General features: G+C 41.6%; 1 protein-coding gene across 1 annotated transcript in view; it reads left to right on the top strand.

The window, feature by feature from the left end:
• TGFB2 (transforming growth factor beta 2) overlaps window positions 1–21,227 on the top strand; it is a 60,565-nt gene extending 39,338 nt beyond the window's left edge. The window contains exons 3-7 of the mRNA XM_009096394.4: window positions 12,944–13,076; window positions 13,195–13,305; window positions 15,032–15,206; window positions 15,776–15,929; window positions 17,711–21,227. Of these exons, the coding sequence (XP_009094642.1) occupies window positions 12,944–13,076; window positions 13,195–13,305; window positions 15,032–15,206; window positions 15,776–15,929; window positions 17,711–17,869 (732 nt within the window). The 3' untranslated portion in view covers window positions 17,870–21,227. The remainder of the gene's footprint in view (window positions 1–12,943; window positions 13,077–13,194; window positions 13,306–15,031; window positions 15,207–15,775; window positions 15,930–17,710) is intronic.
• Window positions 21,228–27,196: the final 5,969 nt, after the last annotated feature.

The raw sequence follows: 27,196 nt of genomic DNA, 5'->3' as shown, positions 1-27,196 counted from the left end.
AAACTTGAAGCAGAGAGAGGGGGCACTTTGGCTTCACAGGCTCGCTGAAGTGATGGTAAAAGCCAGTCATGGAGGTCGACAGCAGGAAAGTACATTGTTCTGTTTAGATGTTGTTTAAATGTAGGAAAATCTTAGTTCCCATTTGAATTCCACAGCTGGTCACTGGCAGCTGCAACCTGACTGCCATCCTTTCCAAGAACAGGATGGCAGAAAAGTTGGGCAGATAATGTGTTATTTGTTAAGAGAGAAAGCTAAGAACCTCTATTGAGAATCACTGGTCGTGCCTGTATAGAACAGCCATCCCAGAGAAATACTCTGTGAGTCCCAGTGAAGCTGCCACAGCAGCCTACTGAAACAATTGTATATTCTCGCTTGACCTCACTGCTCAGACACCCTAAAAGGAGTTGATAGCATCTCTGGGCTTTCTGTTGTTCTACTTTTGAGAGCTGTTAGTCAGCCACCTGAAAAAAAAAAAAAACAGCTGTGGTTGCCTGAGCTCAGTTCATTGCCTTTCTGTGTTTGAGTAACATGGGACACAAAGAGTTCAGCAGAGGTATGGAAGAAAGGGCCTTTGCTTGGCTGGGATTTTGCCTTGTGATGAGAAACAGCTGGGGCTTACTTGAAAGAGCCTGACTCCAGCAAGCCTGTGCCCATGGAAATGACTGACACCTGCATCCAGGGCAGGTACTTGGGTCCCTGGATAAATACATGGCTGGTGAGTAAGGCAGTTTCTTTTTTAGGCTGGGTGGAGCAAACTAAGTGAAGTGTTAGGTGAGTAATGAGTGCAGGTTATTGTAGGATTAGATCTTTTCTCCACCAAGTAACAGGCAAGCCAAAGGCAGCATGCCCTGTGTGTTTGTGCCAGGCATATTTTAGGCATGTTACTTTGTTCCTTTGCTTGCAGAGAGGCAAGCTGTCTCTGGATCATTTCCCTTTGGTCATGTTTGTTTCTTGCAGTCTTGTATGCAGCTCCCCTAAAACCTTCTAAGGTGTTATTACAGCTCTGTGGTGGACAGTCTGAACTGCATGGGGTCCTTGGCAGGAGCTCTTCTGCCAGGAGCATGAGAGTCCCTAAATATTGCTGTAACTGATGCCCATCACAGCACATGAGGTTAGGATGCAGTGTTTAGCAGGAAAAGCAAAACAGGGAGAAATCAGAGACAAGGGACCTAAGATGCTTTTGGGTCCCTTCCAATTTGAGATATTCTGTGATTCTGTGATATATTGTAGAACAGTGCTATAGAAAGCATTCTAAAAGTCACTGTATGAATTCTAGAGATTAGAAAAAAGAACATATTTGCAGATGAAGGTACGGATAGGAGGCATTGGTGCCCCAGTGGTGCTGGAGGAGCTTCAGGGCTGTGTATTAATGTATTAAGAATGCAGATAGAGGTGTCTAGTGGTGAACATAGTACAAGTATGGGAGGTAAAAGGCGAGAGTCAGGAAGATCCTCATTTCCGTGGAAGTGGGAGAGGCAGCTGTCTTCTGTAAGGGCTGAAGACTTAGTAAGATCTCTGACTCCAGCATGCAAAGCCTTGGAGAGGGAGCCTTGCAGGGGAGATTGCCGGTGGAGTTGGCATGAGCAGCTGCCGCTCCTCCTCTGTGCATGAGCTTTGCTTCCTGTCTTGTGACATACATGCTGGGCTTGCCAGGGCTGTTGTGCCCAGAAGGAACAGTGTGGTTTTTCATCTTGCATAAGCAACATTTAATTATTAGGGGTTTTTTTCTCCTCCAACCAAGTTTCAGGTTGCCTAGTGTTTTGCTTTGTTGTGGAGCTCTTCTTGATGAGGGTTTTTGAAATTCCTCTCATACCTGCAGTTTCAAGGAATGGTTGTTCCTTTGTCCCCTTGTCTTTCTCAGGAGGAGAAGGGCAGAAGGCAGAAGCCTTCTGGGGAGAATCAGAGCTCTCTTGTGGTTCACTGAGATAGTCCCTGAAGATGTGCACATCTTCTAACTGCCCTCCAAGAGCTTTCTGATTTAGTCCAGTGGCAGTTTAGTAGTAGTATATATACCACTGATGCAGAAGGGACAATGTTATTCTAAAGGGCTGTTTCAGTAACAGCTAGAGACAGATGTGTAGGGTAAATTGAAAAAATAAGCAAGCAGAATATAAATATTTTGTTTTTCTGCCTGATTCTTTCTTTGTGTGGTCCTCTGACCTTACAGATCTACCCCTTAAAATGAAAGAAGAAACGCAAAACTGCACCTTTTCAGCTAAGCTTCCCTCAGGCTGTACTTGGCTCCCTTTTCCAAACCACATCAGAAAGGGACTTTGTGTTTTCTTACAGCCCTTGTTTGCACTGACTCTGGGAAAGCAGTCTGGGGCTGCTTGGCATGGTGAACCAGGGCTGTGGCCCCTTGTTCCAGGCCCCTGGTGCTGCAGCAGCAGCAGGACCCTGTTCCCGCCTCAGAGCCTGAGGTCGAGCAGAGAGCCCCCCCATCATATTTATGCTGGGAGTGAGTGGTTATCAATCTGCTTGTCAGGTTTTCTGCCATCTGGATTTCTCCAGGCAGTGAATCCTAGAGATTAATTCTCATGGAGGTGCCCTGGATGCATCCACAAAGCCAATGGGCAAGTAGTAATCCCTGTGTGCAGAAAATGTCTGTTTTCACCCAGAATACTTCGCTTGGTATTTAAGGATAAGTCAGTCACATCTGTGTGTTCCTGCACAGATGGGAAGTACAGTGCACATACTAAGAAGTCTTAGGATGGAAAATAATAAAACTCACAGAAGTAGGAATTAAGTTACTTTTAAAAGGCTGGTATGAAAACTTCTGTCTCTTCTTGGCTCTGGTTAAGTGAATCCGCAGAGAATTAAATTCTTTAAAGGCACTACATTTTCTGTTGTTTCTTCTGTCCAAAAGAGAGGCTTAATCTAATGGTTATGCTGCTGATCATCAGCAGAGCACGTTGGAGAGTGGGAAGCCAGAGGGAAGGAAGGAAGCGGCGTGACCTCGGACAAGGCGCGCTTCTCCCGTCCTTCCACAGCGCCATGCTCACTCTGCGCTTCCCAGCGTGCACCAAGACTTCAGAAAATATTAAGAGGATAAAGTGCTTTTGGGGAAGGGAGGAGGAATAATATTAAATAAACAAGTTTTAGCATCCTCCAGTGGCCCTCGCTTTGTTTTTAAAGATTTATGCCAAATGCAGGCTTTATTGGAATTTGATCAGATAAAGCTCGGTTGTTATGGGAATGTCTTTGTTCATCGGTTTTCTTGCCTGCTTTGAAGACTTCATCACATCTTTCTTTTATTAAGGTGCTTCTGTATTTATGAATAAAGTCCCTGCACCCTTCAAAAAAAGCCTTGTCTTTTATGAATATGCATTCCAAAAAACAAATAGGCACCACTGCAAAGCAGAACTAGTGGAAACCCTTACAGGGTAAAAAGACATCCTTCAGAGAGTGCTGTGGTATTGGGTTTAAGGTATTTTTATAATGTACGGGCAGTCAAACAATAACAAGTAGTAATTACTTCCTGTGGATGCGGTGCCATGTTTTGTTAACACATCATAAAGCATCACAAAAAGTGCAGCTGAAGCTCTGTGTTTTATTGTCATCATTATCTGAGGCTGCTGTGGGTGGGATTACCTGAGAGGCTGTGGATGGGAGGGATGTATCCACAGGATGGATCAGAGCAAGGGTTGAGGCAAATGAAGAGTGCCAGGTTAAAGCTGGGGAGACACATCAGATTGCAGTGAAGAATCTGAAGCAAACCAGATCAGACCTTTGGTCTTTCCATTTTGGAGGGCCCAGTCCATGTCAAGAACTTGCTTAGGGTCTAGGAAGAGCTGGCTGTCCTCTAGGGAGTGGTAGCCCCAACTTCCTCCAGGGCCTCTCTCCCTGCTTGGAGGTATGAGGAGGAGGATGCTGTGGAGCATACTACCCCATTATGAGTCAGATTTAAATTTAAATCACAGTTGGTTGTTCAAACACTTTCAATTCAGATAGTGTTTTGTCTTGTTTTTCACTTGGGGAATACATTTAGAATGAGCTACTATAGCTTTGGGCCAAATCTGCACGGTGCAAATCTGAAGCAATTTACACTGACTGCAGCAGAGATCGTTCAGGCTGATCTCTGTATAATCAGGAGCAAAGGGGCCTTGCTCTCTTTTCTTGCTAAAAAGTGTCGTCTCTAATGCCACAGAAGAAAATGCCATGAAGCAGGATTTGTGGCTGTGAGCTGGTGCAGGATGTCTGTATTACAGATATCACCTGGGGCACTTGGTGACAATGGACTGCCATCCCTGTGACCCACATCTAGGGTAGTGCATTTGGATCTCGCCAGCCATGTATTGCTATCCTGAAACCAGACTCTTGCATTCTGAAGGGGTATGAGGTTACATTGAATGGCAAATGTACAGTGTTCTTTGAAGTGCCAAACCCAGTATGAGGCATGGATGTAATAACTTCCTGCTCTACCAAACTCCTTCATTTTCCCCCAGCAACAGCTTAGGACCAGAGTTCATTTGCAGTATATTTCAGTTGAATTGCTGTTTTCTTCTTTTTCCAGAATCTCCTTTTTCTGGTTCCCAATACTGTATGCCCTACAATAAGATGTCAGTACATTGGAGACCACATCTAGAGTACCTTTGGCAAATACTCTGTGAGCGTGAGGGCAAGTATTTATGGCTCCATCATCTTCACTGTAACTTGGGAACGTATGCACCCACCTCTTGTCAGGAACAGAGCAGTTACTGAAGACAACTTGAAGGAATATATATTTCCATCAGCTCCTGGCAAGGGCCAGTGTGTAGTTCCCAGCTGGACGCCGCCGTGTGTAGAAATGCTGGCCACAGATGGCTGTACTGCTGCCTGTGCATTATTGGAGGTGTGGGAATGCAGGCCTTGGGTCTGAAAGCAGCAGCTAGCTTTGGGTTCCTGTTCTTTGGGCTAGGGTTTGTTGGGGTAGCCAAGCCTACATTACACTGGGACACGAGCAAGTTTTAACCAAGCAGCTCAGCGTGGTAGTCTCTGGGCAAAGGAATAAGAAACATCAGGTTGGCTTGATGGCCATGTGCTAGAGAGTCTCTAGGAGGGGGAAGGGGGTGTTCCTGTTCTGGAGAGGTTTAGGAAACAGTGTGAAGCTTTGTTGGAGAGAAGCCTACGTGAAGAAGAATAGGTGATAGGAGAAAATAGAGGAGGATGGTAGTGGTTTGTGTGGAAACCTGTAGGTGGTGGGAAAACTAGAAGAACTGTGAGTTGTAGGGAACAAGGCAGGCAAGAGGAAGGGAAGAAAGTGGAGGGACTTGTGGAAGAAGACAACATCTTGGAGTAAGTACTGTGTCCAAATACTCATTTAGCCAAGAAAGCTGCATGCCAAAATGTTGTAGTAAAATGCACATGAAGATGAGATATGACTGTCAGGGACAGGACCAAGGAAGAGAAAAGGCCTTAGGAGCCCTGTGCATAAAGGGGAGATGAACACAGGAGTACCCTGCAAGATCTGGGAGATTTGGCTAGAAGACAAGAGAACCCACTCTGTTTCTGTTGACTTTGGCTCCTCTTTGTTGATACTTTAATAAAACATAATGTGCCTTTGGCAAGTTAAAGCTAAAGGCTAGATAAGTTTACGGGATTTTTTTGTTTTGCTTCATTTTATATAAAATCTTTCTTTGGAGCTATCTTAAAATCTCCCAAATGGCAGGAAATTGCCCTCAATATTTCAGAATCTTCCAGGAGAAGGACCCCAGACCCTCCGTTCTTGTTTATTGCTTAAACAATGCAGAGTCTTCCTGCCTGCTTAAACATAAATCAGGCTGGACAGCCTCAGGGCTCTGTCCCCAGCTTACACTGCATATGTATCTTCAGTATCAGGAGGAAGGCCCTGCTTGGGGAACAAATGGAGAGGAAATCCCTTCCCAGGATCCATTCTCTTCCCAGAGCTCATCCTCTCACCACAGGGTGATACAAGGAGTCAGTCACAGTGATTCCATGACACGCTTGACTTCCCCTCCCTTTCTGACCTGCTTAAGTGCTCATCTCTTTGCCTGCCTCACACTTCACCTTCTTTTACCTTTAAGTGAACATCAGCCAGCACTGTAAGAGAATCCTTCTGCAGCTGTAGCCCATCCAGATATAAAAGCAGTTGGGTTATGTGTGCAATATGTTCTTTTTATTTGCAAGTTTGCATGAAGAACGTGTCTGGCAAGTTCTGAGCAGATGGATCAGAGACCTATGGGTTTTTTACAAACTTTGGCAAGTACTCCATACCTTTCTTTGTATTTTGGCAGGAACTCTGCATCTCATATAGTAGTCTCTAAAGATTCTGCCCTCAGTTTGAGCCTGATTCAGAGACCATTGCAAGTAATGGAAAGACTTCATTGATAAGCAGGGGACTGTAAAGCCCTTTTAATTCCATAGCACTGAAGGCAGAGTCTGAATTACTCCTTTGCAGGAGTGGCTACAAGAAGAGCTTAAAAACTCTCACTGACATTTTTAAAAAAAGCTGGTCTCTTGCACTTAGAAGCAGCTAAGATTTTGATAGCCAGTAGATTCCCAATTATCTGGCAAAAGGTACTATATGGAAGCTTTGCACTTTACACCATATGTTTTCACACATAATGAGTAATAAACTGGAGAGGTTTGCAGCAAAATGAAGGATTTTCTTTTCCTTATGTCCAAGATAGGGTCAAAGGCCTCAGATTTAACCAGGGAATGAAAAAAGATTGATAATTAGCATGGCCGTTTTATAACTGTAAGTTTCAGAAAGAGCTGGCTAAAGTCCCTGAGAGCTGTCCGAGAAGACCTTTGAAATTTGGAACCAGGCAGTAAGTGAATCTTTCAGTAGGGTGAGTCGTATGTAAGAATTTGGAAACTCCCAGCAGCTGTGTATGCAGACCTCGGGAATCTGGTCATTCCAGTGTAGTCAGGCTGCAGTCCCCTGCAGTTTCTTCTAGTTTAGGAAAGGTCATCCTAAATGGCAGTTTTCAGCCATGGTGTGCATAGCTGAACTTATCTTTGCTCTCATGTTAACCAGCATAAGCACCTCATTTACCACTGGATCTCATTGTTTGGGCTTATTTACTTTAGGGTTACAAGCACATGTCAGGTTATTTCCATTATTTTTAGAAGGGCTGTGAAGTTCCAGTGGAAATCGTGGATAATGACTGATAAGTCAGAGAAAGAGTAGTGAGCCTGCCAAGATGTTGTAATACAAGAACATCACAGGAGTCTGAAAAGACAGAGAAGGGAAGGGAAGGAAGGAAGTTATCAGGGGGCCAACAGCATCTGGAGGGAGGAGATCAGACAGTCCAGAAAGAATGGAGAGGAAAGACAGATTAATAGCAGGTTTGCACAAGATAATGCCATATTTACTTCAGTTCAGTGACTGCAGAACCCACGCTGGTTGATAGCAGTGACCATTTCAAGTTTTAAGGCAACGCAGGAAATAGGATAGATATTTTTAAGTGGCCATATGATCCTTTTGCTATGTTTGGAAAGTTCATCAACTTGTTTTAAGAAACTGTAAGTCACCAAAAATATTTCCAAAGAGCTGGTGACCATAATTCCCAAACCCAGCTATAAATGCTCTTGGTTTTCTTGGCTGCAGCAGATGTATGTCATTGATGCATCAGCCTGTGTATCACCACTGCTGAACCGCATTCAGTTTTTTGTTTGTTTGCTTGCTGAGGAGGTGGTGAATTTATTAGCCAAAACTATTCCACTGTAAATTACACTTAATTGTAATTTTCCCATTCTTCTGCATCTGATTGTGGTGACAGTAGAAGACTAGAAGTAGTTATTGGCCAGAATACCAAATCTGAAATGAACTAAACAAGTTGCTGCTCTGGGGCTCTAGTTATTTGAAAGAACCAGTGTATCTTCATGTCAAATTTTTTCCTTTCAGCTGTGTAATGAGTCACAAAGACAGGCTGTTCTGGCGTCTGCTGTCAGTGGTTATTGTCTAGAATACATACACTAATGTGTTGATTCAGTTATCCCCTGCTTTAGCTGCCTAAATATATGAGCGGGGGAGTAGGCAAAGGAAACTCTGAGCAAAATAATGTTTGTTTTAACAGTTGTGGGCTTAGTAGTTTTTTCGAGTTTGTTTTTGAACCAGTTTAATTACACTGACGCCGAGTGCTGCTGCTCTACTCATGTCAACTTCTGATATGCCCCATTCTTTAAAGAAGTCATGTTTCTGCTAATTTTGCAAGCATTCTGCTTTGTTTGTTATCATGAATTATGTAGTGTTCTCAGTGTACTTTACAGTTTATAAAATACAGACTAAGATAATCCTTATCCTTACTTTTATATGCAGAACTGTGCGATATTTTCCAGAGGGTATAAATGTGTGTGCCTATAAATAAACAGTTTCATCCTCCAGTATTTGAGTGAAGATTTCAGCTACTTGATACTTAAATTTAAAAAAAATGTATCTGTTAATGCTTTCCAGTTAGTCTGAAAAATAAGCATAGCAAGTGACAGAAGTAATTTACAAATCAGTATTTTCTGGAAACTCCTCATGCTTCTGAAACCAAGTTTGTGACAAAACTAAATTTTTTCACTGCTGAATGCCCTGGTCATGGTGATTTGGGATATGCTTTCAAGATAACATCATGGATGAAGAGGAGCACAGACAAGTCCCTGCGAGCCAAACAGAGGTTCTCCCCCAGAAGACTGAGCAGAATTAAAAGTATATTTCAACAGGATTTGTAAAATACCAGAAATCTGGCAGGCCTGATGAGGGTGGCATGTGAGTGTTGTCATCACCAAGATCCCCAGTTGGGCTTCCTAAACATATGGAGCTGTTCAAAAAAGAGCAATGCTTTGTTTGCTTCTGGCTTCTTCATGAGCCATTTCCTGTAATTAACTGCATTATTCATTTATTCATGTGTTTGTTTCACCCTGATCTGCTGGCAGTAGCTCCATGTATGTCTTATCTAGAGACTCCTCATGGGTATTTGTAAGATCATTTTTTCACCAGGTGTTTTCAAGAAGCCTCAGCATTGAAATAAAATGTATGAGAGGTAGGTTAGCAGTGGGCATAGAAAAAGGTAGGTAGAAGGCAGTGTGCAAGACACTGGTCAAGAGAAGATTAAGAAGTGCTTTAGTTGGTGGTTTTCCTGTGAAAGGGAGGAATTACATACAAAAATGGGGTAGAAAAAACCTGAAATTGTTCTTAGAATTTAGGGCATTGCTACTGAATGAAAATTACTCTGTATACTGGTCTAGAAGCCTGGTGGATCACCTTTTGGTAACACTTTTTCCAATTCAGCTCATCCCCACAGCGTGTGATTGTATACGTACGTTCCCTGCGTAATCATTTGTTATAGCAGGCAGTGGAAGCAAGACCAAGTGAGCAGATATCCCTGGACAGACATGTCCGTGTCCACAGCCCATGTTTGTTGGCTTTGAGCTGTCTCTGAGGCATGTTCAGGTGTGCATGCTCTCAGCTGTTCATGCACAGCCCTCCTGCATCACCATGTACCTGTGGGTGTTGGGATGTGTCCCTCCCCAGTGGGGCAGGTGGGGCTGCCTGTGTGGAAACTCTGTCTCCTGCTCATGCAAATGATGGGATCTGTGTCTGCACGCAGTGGGTGATGCACAGGATTCCCCCACTGGAAAACCTTTGCCTTCTGCTTCACTGCCTGTAGTCAGACCAAACTCTTTCCACCTCTTTAAGAGGGAGCGTTTGGTAAGGTGCCAAAAGGAAGTAAGAAAGGATTAAAGGGGAAGTTTAACTCAGTTGACTTTCTCTTCGGTGGATTTTCTTTTTTCCCCTTGCCTTCTGTTAGTACTTTGAGTGCACTGAAAACTTCTGCACAAAGGCTTTTGTTTAGCTCCTGCAGGTACAAGCTGTGCAGCAGCAGTTCTGATAACCGTGTTTGATGTGGTTGTGATGGGCTAAGCATGAAGGTGAGGTGGTGTTTATAGGTAAGGCAAGGCAATGTTTATAGGTGAGGGTAATATCTCTTCTAAGACCAATCAGTGTGGTTGGAAGAGGTAGACAAGCTTTCAAGCACAAAAGCTGCAAGGCTTTTATTCTTTTTTGAAACTAAATTAGTTGATCTAGTCGGAAGAAAGGATTGGAAATGGTGAAAGAGAAGTTTTTCATTGAGGATATAGGCTTGAGTGTGTATTGGAAGAAAAAGGTGTGTTGCTGATGGGGAAAGTTAAAACCAGAAATGTAGGGCAAAGTAAAAAGAAGCAAACCAAAGTAGGGAAATGGCAGAGAGAACCTAAAATGCTTATTTCATGTAGTGATTTCTGGAAGACTCATTTGAAGAATATATTGCAGCTCTAAAAATTTCTTAGAGATTCCTTCAAAAAGGCCCCTTTGTTTACCCCCATATAGAGTGCAATTGCTTCAGTGTGGGTGGAAATAAAAAGCAGTGTAGGAAAAGAAACTTAATCAGATTAATTTGTGGGAGAAAATAGACTCTGAGGATCCAGTCTAGGATTTTATCTTCCATTAGCTTTCCACACTTGCAACAATGTAAGAGAAAAAGAAGAGAAAATTGAAATGCTTAGGTTAGAAGATCATTCTTGCTTACAAGTACTCGGCTTGTTAAGATCATACATCACCTTAACACCATAAAGATACTTAAGCCAAGAGAAGGGGATTTAAGTTAATTTCACTAAGTGTAACACTCTTCTCACTTAACAGGCTTTTGCTTAAGAACTGCCAGTGCCTGTTTAACCCATGGTGTCATTGTGGAAATTATCTCATACTTAGTTTGTAACTTTTTACCTCGTTCTTTGTCATTTTCTTCCTGAACATGCTGCATAAACAACACGGAGAGAAACTTTACTCTCAGACATTGTAGGTACCATAGGATGGATAATATCCAGCTCTTCTAATCCATGGTATCCATCCTGTCCCACAGTGCCCTACAGCTCAGAAGCATTTTCTTGTCATTCAGCTCAACAGTGGGGATGGATTTTCCTTGGATGTGCAGTGATGATTTCTTGTACTTTTACAAATGCCTTTTATTCCAGGTACACACTGACAGCCCTTGACTCGGTCTTTTGGTAGCAATTGGGATAAAGACTGGAATAAATACATTTATTTTTGATACCAAGGCACAGCTGTGTCTTCATAATATGTCTAAGACCAATTATAGTTAACATCAGGAGATTGCTTTTGGCACATTACCTAATTTTAGTCCTTACATCACTGCCAAAACTGAGGTATGCAGTTTCTGGAGTCTTTGGAAAGATATGACTGTGCAGAAAGGAAGAGAAATGAGCCAAGTTCTTGTGTCCCATTTGCTTCACACCCCCCACCTCCCAGCCCCAGCACATCCTTGCAGAATGACAGCTGCATTACATCCTCAGGAACACTTGACCCGATAAAGACCAAAGGGAAGGCAAAGTTATATTTGTACTTCTCTGGGACTTTCCCAGCATTGATTACTGATTCTCTCATCCCTCTGGCACTTCTGAGCAGTGGTAGTCCCCTTGCTGCTGCCAGACTCTCTGTAAACAGTTGTTCAGACGCTTTGTTTGAAGGTTACCTCATAAAAAGGAGTCCCAATGTTCACTGTTGGAGTGCCCTTAGTTTCTGCTGGGGAACTCAGCATCGCCTACCAGGGGTCCTTAGTAATCTTTTGGACTTGAAGCAACATCTTCTCATGGCTTTTTGCTAAATGTGTTGATCAGAAAGAAGACAAAGAGCCTGTCATGTTGCTGTTCTTTTCATAAGACAAATGTTGTTGTAGGAGCCACGGTGTTGGCCTATGAGAGATCCAGCACTGCCTTGCAATAAACAGGGAGACTGCACACACTGACTCCACATGCTGGACAGAATCTGAGCTTTTCAAGCCTGTTTAATTACAAAAAGCCTGATTTTATCACGATGACATAGTTTCACACCTCTTTTGAAATATTTTTCTTTACATGTATTATGTGGTTTCACCATGATTTTATTACAGCAGTGCTTGCTAGATGTCAGGTTGCTCTGGGCTGGGAAAATAGGAGGAAACAATGAGATGTTGTCAGTTACTCATTTGGAGATGGATTTGGGTGCTTAAAGAAAGGAAAAACCCAAAATAAAATATGGACTCGCACGCCAAAAGTTACAAAGTGATGTTATCATGTGGTATCTTGATTGGAGCTGACTAAATGTTGCATGGCATTCCAGCTCCCTGCACCACAAAACTATCAACAGAGTGAAAACCAGAAACCAGCTGTTAACAGCCAGAAGTCCAATTGTTTTTGTCTAAGACTTAAGATAAATAATAGCAGGCTATGCTTGTATATGGGAAGGCACTCACTGAATTGTTTGCGTGGGATAAGGAGCACTGTGGACACTTGGAATTCTGTTCATGCAGGGCCTGGGTCTCTTTTGTTCAGGTATTTTTTATTGCTTGGTCAGTAGAAGCTTTGCTGAAACATTTGACAAAAATACAGATCCAGCCTGTATCAAGTTTGGATGGAGGCAGACTCACCTGTTGGCACAAATCTGTGCATGGCCATCTGTTTCATGTATGATTGGTACCCGAGATCAGAGGGAGGGCTAAAAGCATGAATAAGGCAATACCATAGGTTAGTTATTATAGGGGAGCAATGCAATATCTTCAGTGCACAGACTATGTTGTACAGCCTGGACGTTGGCATCTTATGCTCTAGCCAGTATAAGTCTTACTGAAGAAGGTGAAATAGCTTCTTTTAGTGATTACTGTGATCTATTCAGCACTTGTATTACAGGTTACCTTTTCAGGGCAGTTCTTTCTGTGTGATTTCTCTCACTAAGGAATATGTGGTGGTGTGTTTTGCTTGGGAGCCTAAGCTGATTTCATTAGGGTGTTTTTATATTGTTATCCTTCTCACACACCCAAAGAAGATTCTTTCTGAAAATGTGCACGAATGTTCATCTGCTGCATAGAGGTTTCAACTGTAATAGTTTCTTGTGCTATTTTCTAATGTTAGTGGTCCATTTTAAAAGCAACCAGGTAAATGTTAACCTGTAGGAAATCTTATTTGTTGTTTCTTTCAGGTTTTAAAATCTAAAGAATTATCATCACCAGGACAGCGCTATATTGACAGCAAAGTAGTTAAAACAAGAGCTGAAGGAGAATGGTTGTCTTTTGATGTCACTGAGGCTGTACATGAATGGCTCCATCACAGAGGTGACAAAAAGTGCTCTTTGCCTTCACTCCTGCCCCAGCTGCTCCTCCATTAACTCAAGAGTATTTCAGAGTCATTCCACATGTAAAAACCAACTCCACTCACTTTTATGTTTTGCAGACAGGAATCTTGGATTTAAGATAAGCTTACATTGTCCATGCTGTACCTTTGTACCTTCCAATAATTACATCATCCCAAATAAAAGTGAGGAGCTTGAAGCAAGATTTGCAGGTAATTAAAGAAAAAAAAAGTCTAACTTTTTAAAATGTTGTGGTATGTGCTAATTGAGGAGGGAAATAAAAAGCTGTTTCTGCCTTCTAAATGGCATTCAGCTGATTGAAAACTTGCTCATTTGAGAATCGTGATTCTCAGCTGGTAGGAAATTATACTAAAGTCACAAGGGTAAAACTATGTCACCTGAACAATTTTAAAATCACAAGGCATGAAAAAGCTGTCTCATTCCATGCATGCAGCTTTGATGTCCTTAAACGTCTGTGTTACAGTTTGCAGCATGCTCACAGGATTTACATATGTTTTTGGATGTAGTGAAGACTCTTGCACAGTTTGCCATCCACTGTTGGATAGTAATGAGAAAATTGCTCAATATTTTCAGAATAAACATTTTGCTCTCCTCCTAGTACTGTAATGAGTCAGACTTATTTGAAGAGTTTGGAATGAGTGGGCATTAAAAAGTAAAAAACTGTGTAGTGAGGGTTATGAATATATGTGCTCTTTATGGACAGCAGGAAAGGTGTTATGGAGTAAATATATGAAGGTTGTATAAGCCCTCTTGTGTTTTTAAGACATTAAACTTTCAGTTTCACAACAGAGAAATTATATTTAATTGACTGTACTACAGTTACCATCCACCAGCACACATGAATCTATAGCTATATTAGAACCAATTTTAATCTAAATTCTGTTCCTGAAATTCTCATTTATTGAACTGTATCATGATTTGGTTCACTTGTGATCCAAGTATTTGGCTATATTCCTTGTCAAGTATTAAGTTTTTCTAACCATTGTTTCACTGCATTGGAATTTTTTCCTGTAAGTAAATACATGTACTGTACATATGATTAAAGCCATTGTGTGCATTTAAAAAATGGTTAGTTTGGTGTTTGGTCACTAGAATTGCATATGTTAAGAAAAGAATAGTGTATCTTTTTCTGTTTAGATGGTAGTATCTGGTTGGGGAGGTTAATTTTCTAAAGGATGTTAACAAAAGGCCTGTGAAAGGCCAGTACCTTGAGTCCCTTGTGCTATTGCCATGGTAAGAAGCTAGCAAGGCAGTTAGTATTAAAAGAGAATACAGAATGAGAGGCCATAGATTGCCTTTTCAAGAAGAAATACTTTAATCAGTGTCTTTTCCATGCCCATGTAAAGGAAGAGACTAGAATAATTGACTTTCTGGGGAAAATTAGCAGATTTAAATAAACTGGCAATGAAAGGGAATTTACAAATATCATAAAGGGGTGAATGTGGTGGTGGAAACTAATGGGATAGAAGTAAGAGTGGGAAATGAAGGTGATGTATCCAGAGCATCTTTAAGTGTGTTAAAAGGTTTTAAAAGGTACATACCTGTTAAAAGTTGGGAGTACTGCTCTGACTGAAGCAGCAAGAGAATCACTGCTTGGCGCATTTGAAGCTAAGACAGCAAGATGCAGTGACTGAAGTTACTGCAATGACTTCTCTGTTACTCTTTTAAACGTTTCTAGTAAATGTACTGAAATGCCATTGAACAGATGGGAATGTGGGAGGGTTGATACAATAGCTAACATGAGAACTGTGAGTATCTTAGGCATCTTGGGTTGAAATTTGCCCCCACTTCCCGAGTAAATATGCCCAGCTGACACCATCATGGCCCAGTTTCTGAGATTTTTTTTTAAGAGATGGTTAATGTAATTTGTGAAGAAAAAGCAACACAATGTTTATCACCAAAATGTATTTTTTGAAGGTATTGATGACTACACATATTCCAGTGGTGATGTGAAAGCTTTAAAGTCCAGTAGGAAAAAATACAGTGGGAAGACCCCACATCTTCTGCTAATGTTGTTACCCTCCTACAGACTTGAGTCGCAACAGCCCAGTCGGCGGAAGAAGCGTGCTCTAGATGCTGCCTATTGTTTTAGGTAACTATGCCTGCACATCCAATATTCTTACACAGTGGTGGGAGACTAGAGGTGTCATGCAGTTGTTTATCATGTTTCTTTGCAGTTAGCCTTTATACAGAATGCAGACCCTCATTCTCAGACCCGGGGTCTGTGTGCAGCAGGTCTCTGCCCAGCGGTCACCAGTCCCACAGAGACAGGGGCAGATTGTTGTGACCTTAGACAGTAGAAGCTCAGTTCCATGTGGGATGATTCCCAGATGCATTAGCCCCATAGTTAGAGCAAAATTATCACCTTCACTTTGTTCACCTATTCAGAGTCTCCTCTGTAGGACCTGGAGAAAAACACTTGAGTAGTCCTCCAGGGAAGCCTTAAGCTTTGTTGGTATGAGCAAGTCCTGCCATGTCCAAGCATCCTGCAATAACTGTAATTTCAGTTACAGCATAAGCTACTATTGATCTGATTTAGTTGAGAATGTTTGTGACTCAGACCTGCCTGTCTGTAAAGGATCATTCAGGGAGAAGCAACTGGATTATTTTTATTCCCAGTGTTGTCTGTGTTGACCAATGTGTTTGTATTTTATTTCCCAGGAATGTGCAGGATAATTGCTGTCTGCGTCCACTTTATATTGACTTCAAGAGGGATCTTGGCTGGAAATGGATTCATGAACCTAAAGGATACCATGCTAATTTCTGTGCAGGAGCCTGCCCATATTTATGGAGCTCAGATACTCAGCACAGCAGAGTGAGTAATGGATTTGCTAATTTTCGGCTTCTGTTGGGTAACTGCAGGTTGAGCTATGTTTCTGGGACTGGCATCAGCACCAGTGTCCAGAGTTAGTAACTGAGGATGATGAAATGTGACCCTATAGAGGAACTCACACATGGCCTCAAGTTAGTGTTGAAGCAGGAGAAATGTACTGGCCCAGAGATTTACTTTCTTTTATGTGTTCCTTGATACAAACACATGGTTGGATTGAATACTTCTAGTGAGTATTTAGCCTCTGGAGTGGCTTGGAAAAGGCCTTTCAATATTGACATGAGTGGAAGATGGCACAATGAGTTTGGTCAGCAAAGACACTGAGGGAGGCACTTTCAGAGTGACTAAAGGGCTGGGTTGTACCACCTGGTCATCACCTACTTTTATGACCTGCCATACTGGTACCTGTCCTCCTTTTACTTCAAAAGACATATTCTTTCTTACACTTGGAAAATTTATATGGGAAGGAAGGACTTTGTGTAAGGGATGTTGAAGAACCAAATCATAGTTGTCCAAGATGGGACTTTTTATTTTAGGGATTGGATGTGGTATTTTAGCAAACTGCCTTAGGATGAGTAGTATTCTACTGTGAAGTGCTAATTTCCTCTCAGCTGTCACTAAGGATGTCTAGACAGTAAATGTAAGACACAGACATTTGCATCATAGTTGTCATAAAGTAAGAATTTCACCCTCGGGTCCATACTAAGAATGATGTCTCCCCTTTTTCAAGCCTCCCTTAAAATGACAGATCAGTGTCAGCCAGCAGGGAGAGTTTGCCATGCCCAAGGGACAGCTTGAGTTTCTTTTGGTTGGTAAAACCATGATACCATGTTCTTCCTTTGTAGCTGTCACTGTCTGTGACATTGTACTGTTAGCAATGTCAGCAGGCAGAGGTATAAAAATAAGATGAGTATGTTTCTGTGCTGGTGTGGAGTAATGGTGTACACATTTTGGAACTGCACTTGTTTTTAAAGGAAAGAGGAAGAGTAACTGTCATGGTCACAAATATGTGGTTTGGATAATTGCCTGAGGAGCCAGAAGTTGCCAAATAAAGTAGTTAGTGTTGCTGTCCTGAACAGATCTTCTGTCTCTCTAAGCTGCAAATGTTGTGTGGAAGTTCTAGGAAAAGGTCACTTGGTGTTTGGCTAAGGCATTAATGGCATCCTCAGGAGCACCTATGCATCATCAGTGGCTAACCCTACATACTTCCCATGCAGAGAACCATGCATAGGGATCCAGGGTGACATAGGTGGTAACTCCATGCATCTGGCTCTCAGCAGGAGTAACTGCACCTTGAGTCCTGGAGCTTGCAGGGTGGCAATAATGGGCTTAATTAGCATAGCCAGAGGGTAAAAGAAGAGGGGTGCCTATGCTCTGAACACGTCTCTCTTCTCTGTGGTCACTTGTAAATCCAAAACCTGTAAGCAGCAAATGGCAACCTGAAGAAACAGATAAAAACCGTTCAATTTCCTGTGTACTCATAAATATGGTGTGCCTGCTGATCCAAAGGGCAGCACTTTAGAGGCAGACTCCAGGTACGTGCCTTTTTTGAGACTTAAGACTGTGTGGACAAAACCTGAGGAAATTCAGGCATATTGTGATCACTAGATTGAAGTGGAAAAGCAGAAAAAACCCTAAAATCCAGGAATCTTCATACCATTTTCAGTGGGCATTCTCTCAGGTGCTGTGGGAGGAAGTGATGCAGAAAACAGTTTGCTCATTAGAGGTAGCTGCCTTAATCTCTTCTTTTTGGTTTCTCCTTCTAGGTACTCAGCTTGTATAACACCATAAATCCAGAAGCTTCGGCCTCTCCGTGCTGTGTGTCCCAGGATTTAGAACCCCTCACCATCCTCTACTACATTGGAAAAACACCCAAAATCGAACAGCTTTCCAACATGATTGTCAAGTCTTGCAAGTGCAGCTAAAGGATGTCAGCTGAAACAGCATGACATGTGTTTATAAAAAATAAAGATAACCAAGGGAAAAAAAAAGAAAGAGAGAGTGAAAAGGAAAGAAAGAAAAATAAAAACCTGGGTTCATCAGTGTTAAAAGAAAAAAAAAAGAAGAAAAAAAAAGCGGTACTAGTCTGAACTGTTTGAAAGTTTGTTTTGTTTTTTTTTTTTTAACTGGCATCTGAAGCAAAACATTGAAGGCTTTTTCCTACATTTCACCTACACATAGTGTGAGATAGACAAGAAGCAAAGTTAAAGGAAAAAAGAAACCTTTTAAAAAATAAACACTGGAAGAAATTTGTTAGTGTTACTATGTGAAAGGAAAAAAACAGGAAAATCCCATGAAGTGGAGTTGCTGTATCTGTCCCGTGCCTTACTTGATCTCTCTGTATTGTTACGCAATAGGCATCCTACCCATTCCTCTTAGCTATAGAGTTAACAGTGCATTATTTATTTGTGTATAAAAACTACCAAATGAACATTTCTGTATCACCATTGGGAAAATGAAAACCAGCCAATGTGGACAAGGTGGAGACCAAATAAGCTGCCAGAATTACATATAAAGCCTAAAGGAACACAAGCTCAAAAGAATCAGAAAAGTAATGGTTAGTTTAGTTTGATTAAAATAGAAATCAGTTATTACATTACTGACAAACTCTGCCTTTAAAATACCTTATTTTTCATGCCAGCTGCCTAGAGACTTCTTGTAAGGTCTCAGACCCTTGTTTTAAATACTGAATAATTTACTAATAAAGGACACTCTGTTTCAGTCTCAAAGACAAGTCTATAAGATTTTTTTTTTTACTGTAAATGATTTAAAATGTCAGTTTAGTAAACCAGTGAAATATTTAACATGTACTGGTCTAATCTTCAGACCTTAATATGTTGCTGTATAGCTATGCTATGGGAATTTTTTTGTTCTTTTGGTATATGTAACCATACCTAGAGTATTACAATAGGTGGGTAGTAAAAGCCAGCTTAATTGGAAACATATCTGTAGATCTCTATTTGTAAACTATTAAAAAATTACGTACTTTATGTGTAATGTGTAAATTTTCACCATATTTTTGTACTCTGTAATACTGTCAGCTCTCATGACTTTGAATTTGAATTTGGGGCTCTTTTTGATCACTCAGAATCATGTGTTTCCCTCTAGCTGGCCAGTATGAGTAGAGTCCCTGTATTTTGACTTGCACTACAAATACATGTTTTATAATAATTGCTATACATGTGCTTTGTATATTGTTCATCATTATGACATAAGCTACCTGACTCCATTTGTTTTTCTGTTTTATAAAAAAGGATGGATTAAAGCAATCTCCCCCCCTGCTCCTCCCCTCCTCCTCCAGCTGTCCCCGTTCATAGCGCTTGCATCGCCATGCGGTTCAGATCTCTGGGCCTTCCCATTTTCCCATTTTCTTTCGGCAGTAGACATTCAAGCAGATGGGCAGGGAGCAAGGTGAGGAGAGAAGAGGTGTCCCAGCCTGGCTGAGGCGAGGCAAAGCCTTGCAGAGAGTGACATCCAGCGCTGTGCAGGAGGCCGTGGGGAGCGGCTGCCGCGGCGATGCCCGCGCACGGTATCGGGAGCGGGAGCGGAGCGCACTCGGATGTGTCGGCCTGGCACAGGGAACTCAGTCCTGCAGCTCCTCTGAGGGGCTGCTCCTGCTGCAGGTAACAGAGGTTTGCCTTTGATTTCTGCAGCGGCACAGCAGAGCCCTTAAGGCTGTTGGGGTATGTGTAAGGGTTGGCAGGATCAGACCCTTGATTTTTGCAAGTTTACCAATTTTTTTCTCAATTGGGTTGACGCTAAAGCTTCTTTTAAAAAAATTGAGAAAGGAACATGGGGATTCCTAGGGTTTTGTTGTTTTCATACTGTAGAGGGAGTAAAAAGAAAAAAACCACGTCGTATACTTCATTAAAAAAAAAAAAACCAAACAACCTAAATAAGAATAAAAAGAATACTGAATCATTTCATTTCATGTGATGGATGCTTCTGCAGAGCAAAGCTGGAAGCTTGCAGTGCAAGCATTCTACTTGGATGAGAGGGACATTTTCTGCCGTTGTCCTGAGCAGTGTTGGGAGGACACTCCTGAGCTTGGTGTTGTCAGTTCCATTTTTAAGAATTGCAGTTTCTTTGGCTTCAGCTGAATATTGGTGCAGAACTGAGGTGCCATGGTGGCTTGCACATGCAGCTCCTCAGGACTTCTTTGGAGCCTGTGTTTATTGTCTAGATGGGAACATACCCCAGAGATTATCTAATCCCACCCACTGGCTCAGGAGGAGAAGGTATGTTAGACTTCTGATTTTTTTAGTGAGCTGAGGTGAACAGGTGAAGAATCTGTCCTGCTAACACTTGCTTGAGCCAGACTAACTCCAGTGAGAAGATGCACTGAACTCAGTGAAACTCCTCAGGGTAATACATACTCTGGATTTTGCTGTATAATGACAGCAAAATTAGTTTTATCAGGTTCAGTATGAGAACTGTATTTTGGTTGGACAGGAGAGAAGACAAGGGTGAGCACATTTTACAAAACTTAAAAATGTTTTTGCAGTTCTCTGATACAGGAATGCAGCTTTCAAATCAGTTTTGAAAAAGGGGGATGGGAGATAGCATAGTTTTCCAACTATACTCACTGTGTACTGGATGCAGCTGAAAATTTGAACTTGGATTTGAAGTTTTTCTCTAAGCAGAGAAAAACTATTTCTGTAAGTCATTGCCCCAAAATCGATTTTTAGAAAAATTTCTGGTGTTCCTCAAAATGCACTGATAATGTTTGAAATTCGCTATTTTAAAGCTACAATTTATTTTTTCTTGTTCATTAGGCATGTGTTTCCCTTTAATTACCAAGGGTGTTAGGCCTGATCCTACAATATGCAGAACTCATGGGTGAAATTCCTCTCTGCAGAGTGGGGTAAGGTGAGTCCTTAGCACCTCTCAGGTCTGATGTGAATACCCCTCAAATGATCTTCAGATGGGTCTGCAACAGCTCAAGGACTTTGCTCAGGCAGTGGAAATCACCTTGCCAAAATAAGGCCCTGCAGCACAAAGTCCTGAGAACTGATGGGAAATGTTCAGCATCTGGAAAGATCAGACCCAAGGGGCTGGCTGGGGCTGAGGGGGAATCATAGCACTTAGCTGGGTGGGGTCGGACAGCCCTTCTGATGTGTTCAGCATCAATACAACTGTATGGTTGGCATGGTTTTAAGGCAAAAAAAGAAGGAACCTAAAGGACAGCTGTGTTGTACTTTGGTGATTGATTACTCTGTATTTTAACACATTGTATGTCTGTTTTTGTGGTGCTCTAGTGGTAAATAAATTATTTCAATTATATGCTGGTGTTGCTTTCGTATGGCAGTATTCTTCTGGCACAGGCAATTCCTCTGCCCTGGAATGCTAAATCCCTGCAAAGCCTGATTTGGTGTGGGATTTTGGCTGTGTGACCTTGATGTGGTCCAGGTCACCGCAGGCTGAGGTGAAGAGCATCCATCCAGGGTGAGGGTGGATCATATCTGCTCTGGGGGTTGCTCTCCCCTCAGCCATTGTAGTGGATGTCTTGGTCTGTAGATAGCTGCCTCAGTTACATCAGTTTACCAGGAGTGGCACATGGAAGTGTTTTTTGACATAAAATAGGATTCCCCAGTTTGTTTTCTATTTCCATGCTCTCTGCAATATGCAATTGCATTATCTAAGCAAATAAGAATTGAGGAGCCTGGAATTGCAGCTTTTCTTTATCAGGCTCCAGTCACTTGAATAAATAAAACTGATGGCAGGAAGGACTTCAGGACTGAATCACTGCTTTTAAAGTTGATGAAATTATATGTGAAAATTCTTCCAGACCAGGCACTGCTGAGGAGACCAGGAACTGCTCTCCCTGGTGCCTTCTCTGGCACCTAAGGAGTGCATAGCATTTCTTGGCTTGAATGACAGAGCATGTTTATGCCAGATTGTTTAGGGTTATTGTGATAAATTATATCAAATGGACTCTGTGGTCTGTCAATATGTATGCTCATCAACTTGGGATGAGCATTAAAAACAATATTAGGGGCAATTCCACCACAGTTACGCTCCAGCCTTAATTGATTTCAGTGAGTTTATACAGGCATAAAACTATAGTCCTTCAGAATTTTCCAGATGCCAGTTTTTTATTCTATTTTTAGCTACGCAGCTATGTGCTTTGACATGAATGCAATCTGCCAGCCTTATTCTTACCCAAGGAAGCACTCACACTGCCTTGAGATGAGAATAACTTGCAGCCCTGTCTGCTGTATTTGTGAAGTCAGTGAAGAACAGGAGGGTTTGAGGAGGAATGCTGATTGGAAATTGTAGGTGAGAAAATGGTTATGGTGCCCGTAACTAAGGAGGAACAAAGTGGAGGGAACACAGTGTGCTGAAAGAAATTTTATAGCATGGGGCTGAAAAGATGGAAGATCTGCCATGATAGTGGGATTTATGCAGAGTATTTTGATGCTGGGCTTGTTTTCATTTTGTTAACACAGCCTATCCAGACTGTATCAGTGAAGCCCTTACTGTGCTTGAATCAAATTATGGTTAATAAATGTGGAATATTCAATATAGGAAAAAAAACCCAAACCATGTAAATGTCTTGAAAACTGTTTTTTAGGCCAAAATCTGCCTCTTAGTTCAGACAGAACAGATTCTATGAGGAGCCATGAGTTCTGGAAGAAAATAAACCAAGAGGTTATGTAATTATATGTGCTTATAAAGTAGATGTGAAGTAATGTAGTTGGCTTGTCAGTGGGTATGGGTGTAACAGTAATTTCTTCATCTGTATAAAAATAAAATTAAATGGAACAGAGAGCTGATGAGAACTTCCAATCAAATTTGATATGCTCATTTAATGAAGTAACCTGCTGGAATATAATACAGAACCCCTGGGGTATAAACCTTTCTTCAGCCATATGGTGGTCCAAGAAACAAGTATTTCCTATAAATGGGGTGTTCTGGTGCCAAGCCAAGATGATGGCAGTGATCATTGATCTTTGGGTCTCAGCACTGTTTGCACATACTATAGGCAGTCCTGATTTAATAATTCACAAAATCATTCCAAAAATATTTGCTACAAGAAAGGGAACAAGGAAGATAAAAATGGCAGAGGAGACCAGAGTCTCTTGCTGTTCAATAAAGTACACCATGAGCTCTCACATCTGTTTGGTCCAGCTAATTAGAGATGGATGCAATGGAAATGTTCACATGTGAGTTCACATTTGGTCAAAAATGGAGTGGCTGGCGCTCTGAAGAAGGGTTCAAACCTGAATTACTTTTATGAAATCCCATTAGGTCCAATCTCTGCAACTGGTTTGTAACCAAAACTTAATCACCAAAGCTGTTGCTGGGGTGTGTGAGGCTTTGAGCTCAGTTTGTCTGAAGTTCTTGCACTTGAGCTGCTCTGAGTGTGCCAGATGCAAGTCCTACACAGCTCTATTTTTTTCTCCCAAGAGCAAAGGCACATAAATATAATTGCCACTCATAGGAATGACAGTTGGAAACTGTCAAAATATCCCTGTGCATCAAGGTGTTTCCCAGAGAGCCAGGAGTGTTACAGGTCACCTCATTCTTCAGTGATTTAAAGACCAGCATTGTGGGACTATGAGATGGGGTTTGGCCATCTGATGGAACCCACATGAAATGAATTGATGGCTTCATTCCAGTTCCTAGTGTAAACTTTTTGGTAGTCTCCAAGGATATGCAGACTGATTTCATCCATCAAAAGCAGAAAATATCTTTATCCGGAAAAAAATGTCCTTTTTTCCCCCCTCCTTTGGAAAAATGTAAATACAAGACAAAATATGCAGCAGTTCATGGGCAAGTTATGCATTCCTCTGCAGTGTGTAACCTGTTCTCAAAGAGGTGGTCTGGATCAATTTGTGAACATTTGGGAGGGAAAGCTGCATTTGGAGATACTCTGAAATATATTCTTTCCTCTGCTTCTTCTATGAAACCCTCAGTTACCATAAGGAACACAAAAGGAAAAAAAAAAACCACAAAAAAACCAAACCAGGAGACTATAAATAAGCAAATGAACTGACATTTCTCACCGTGATACCCTGCTATGATGTGTAACACCAAAGGTAAATCACTGCAGATCCTGAGTGTCAGATACAGCCAAGTGATGTACACAAGCTTGGGTCACAGAAAGAGGAGCAGGAGAGATGAACACAACAGAAGGTTTTTGTCAGCATAAGTATAGGCCCTACATAACACCACAGGAAAACTGGACTAGTTTTTGTTGTACTTTTTGATTTGGACTGCTTCCACAGCACAACGGGCCAGTCCCATTTCTCATGCTTTAAGAAAAGGGGTATCTTTAGGGAAGTAGGAGTTTACCTAGGAGTAACTGAAAGTCACTGATACATTTTGAGATCATTAGCAGTCAGGAGACAATTTAAATGAGCTGTTAACAAAACCTTAATTAACTTTTCCTGTAGCTAAGCACCCCTTGCTGTTCTCCTGGCCTCTATCTCTTATTTTAGTGTTAAAAGTTCCTCCACTGCTTTGCGGTAACAGATGGTGTCTATCAAATAGTCAAATCCTCAGCAAGTATCCCAAGGACTGAGGAGGAGATCTCAAGCATTAAACCCCCAGGTTTATCTAGTTCCTGATCCCTTAAAGCAGTGCTGTAACACACCAGATGATCTGCAGGCTGTGCACAAAGCAGGACCTCAAATGCACTCTCAACAGTGGGCTATCCATGTAAATGCAAAAATACTCTGTTTTGATTTCCATAAGATACTCACGGACTCATTCAAACAACTCTTTCACTGATCAGACCTCCTCTCTCACTGTAAGTAAGCACTGTGAGCAATGTAGGAGGAATCCATGATTCTCACCCATGCCAGGGGAAATTTATCCTCAATTAAATATGTATATGCAAAAATATGTGTCATGGCTTGCAGAGAGGAAAACCCCACTGTCCGGTTTTTAGCTCAAGAAAATTTCTTCTCAGTAGCTGTTAAAGTGCTGTGTTTTGGATTCAGAATGAGAATGGTGTTGATAACTCACTGATGCTCTGGGCTTTTTGCTAAGTTGTATTTATCCTAGGGCAAGCACTATTTTTTTCCCCTTGTTTCATGCTCTGCCAGTGAGGAGGTGAGCAAAAGAAACTAGGAGGGATCACAGCTTGGACAGGTGACCTGAACTGACCAAAGGGATATTCCACAGCACAGAACATCATTCCCAGTGTACAAACTGGGGGAGTTACCTGGAAGGGCAGCCAGTCTGGGTTCAGGAAGGGGATCTGGCACTGGTCAGCAGGTGGTGAACAATTGTATTGCCCATGACTTGTTTTTTTGCTTTTATTGCCAGTATTATTTTTTGCCATTAGTATTCTATTTTAATTTATTTTCAACCACTTAAATGTTCTTATCTCAACATACAAGTGTCACTTGGGGATTCTCCTCCCCATTCCACTGGGGTGAGGGGGGTTGAGTGAGCAGTTGTGTGGTGCTTCATCTCCAGCTGGGTTTAAACCCACGACGGACTTGCAAGCAAGAATATACAGTGAAAAAGGAAAGAATCAAGTCATGTTTGAAAATTTCTGTGGATACTAAATTAAAGTGGTGTATATAAATTTAAAGACCTCTCTAAAATTTACATTGGGCTGAAATTCTGTATTCATAAGCCACTCCCTCTATTTGCTAAGTAACTTTGTGCTTTCTGGACAGCTTCACTACATGTATTCTTAGCAGTCTTGCTGTATGGCCCCAGGGAGGAAAAAAGGAAATTTCAGAGACCAGTTCTCTTCTGGGTTACTCCACAATAGCAGTTTGGGTTTGTAACTTGCGTTGAGGATGCAGGAAATTACTTTTGGAGGCAACAGGGTTGAACTGACTGGTCCTATTCCCAGCTCTCTTACTTCAGCTTTACTACAGCACAACTATTTCAACAGGGGACAAACCAGGCTTTAAAGTCATTTGTCTAAGAATAGTCAGGCTCAGTTTAGTATTTTACTAGAGCCTTCACACAAAGCACATGTGTTTGTGAAGTGTTTGAACACTGATGGCCACAGTAGCCTGCAAGAAGGCATTTCTATTGCACATTTGAGCTTATATTTGAAATCTAGAAAGATGATGAACATGGCAGTAATCTGGAGAAGGAAATTGATCTTCTTATCCTTTAGATTGGTCTATTTTGCAAGGTGTTGCTGCCATTTTTCTCTCATCCAGTGGCACTGAAAATAACGTTCTCTAATGCTGGAATCAATTCTTGTGCTGTATTTATTGCATGGGTGTAATATATAACTATACCCTGGGGAAAGCTATCTTTTTCAGTTGCTTATAGTGCTCTCAAATAGTTTTCAGTCTGACCTTTTGATATTGGAATCCAGCCCAGAGATAAATTTGTCTACACAGTTTTATCAGGCTTTGCTGAGATATCTTTGACTTCAGAGAGTAACAGGTAAGTATATTTGCCTTACACTTTTCAATCACACACAGTTCAGCTTGAGAGCAGAATTCAGTCATTTGTGCTCTAGTTTGTCAGGGTCACAGTCAGATGAGTATATCAGCCTTCATTTCAAACATGAAAGCAGATTTTCAGTGTTTCTGACTGTAAAGAAAACCATGAAACCATGAGCTGTGTTGAATTAATGCAGCAGCATCTACTCGAGCCTGCAGAATTACCAAAGCAGACCATGGACTGAAGCTTTGTTCTTTGTAGCTTTTCAATGGAGAATATGCTCTCTTCAGAGGAAAGGCTTTTCCCCCATGCCTCTGGCACACAGCAATAATGTCTTACAAGTAAAACAACTGTCACCTTTTTTCTTTGGAATTTAAGAATGAAAACATCAGGATTTCAGGTTTTTGTTTTGGAAAAAAAAAAAAAGAGGGAAAAGAAATAGCTAGTCATCTAAACTATTTTCAGCCTTGACAATATTCTTCCCAGAAAAAATAAAAAAATGCAGCATGAACTGGTCCACCTGTGTAAGTGTCCTAGTGAGAAGCCTCTCTGGAAAGAGCTCTGCCCCTTCCTATCTGTGTTAAGAGGGCAAACATCTCAGTGCCAATACTCTCCACCAGCCAATGGAAAGGGATGACAGACACCTCTTAAAACTGCTCTTAGCTGCACTTCTCTCTGGCAGTCGGGCCTTTATTCACTGCTGAGCAGTGGCAACTTGACAAGAGAATGAGGCTGTAATGGCCCTTTGAAATAAGGTAGATGCAGAAGACAAACTGTGTTCAGACACGTCTTGGTGTTCAACCACGGTCTGACCTAAGAGAAAATGTCAGCATGAAGGAATCTCATTCAGCAAAAAAGTGACCTCAAAGAACAAGAATTGTACC

The sequence above is a fragment of the Serinus canaria genome, chromosome 3 (genome assembly GCF_022539315.1).
Source record: "Serinus canaria isolate serCan28SL12 chromosome 3, serCan2020, whole genome shotgun sequence".
NCBI classification, from domain to species: domain Eukaryota; kingdom Metazoa; phylum Chordata; class Aves; order Passeriformes; family Fringillidae; genus Serinus; species Serinus canaria.
This window is presented reverse-complemented; position numbering and strand designations above follow the sequence as displayed.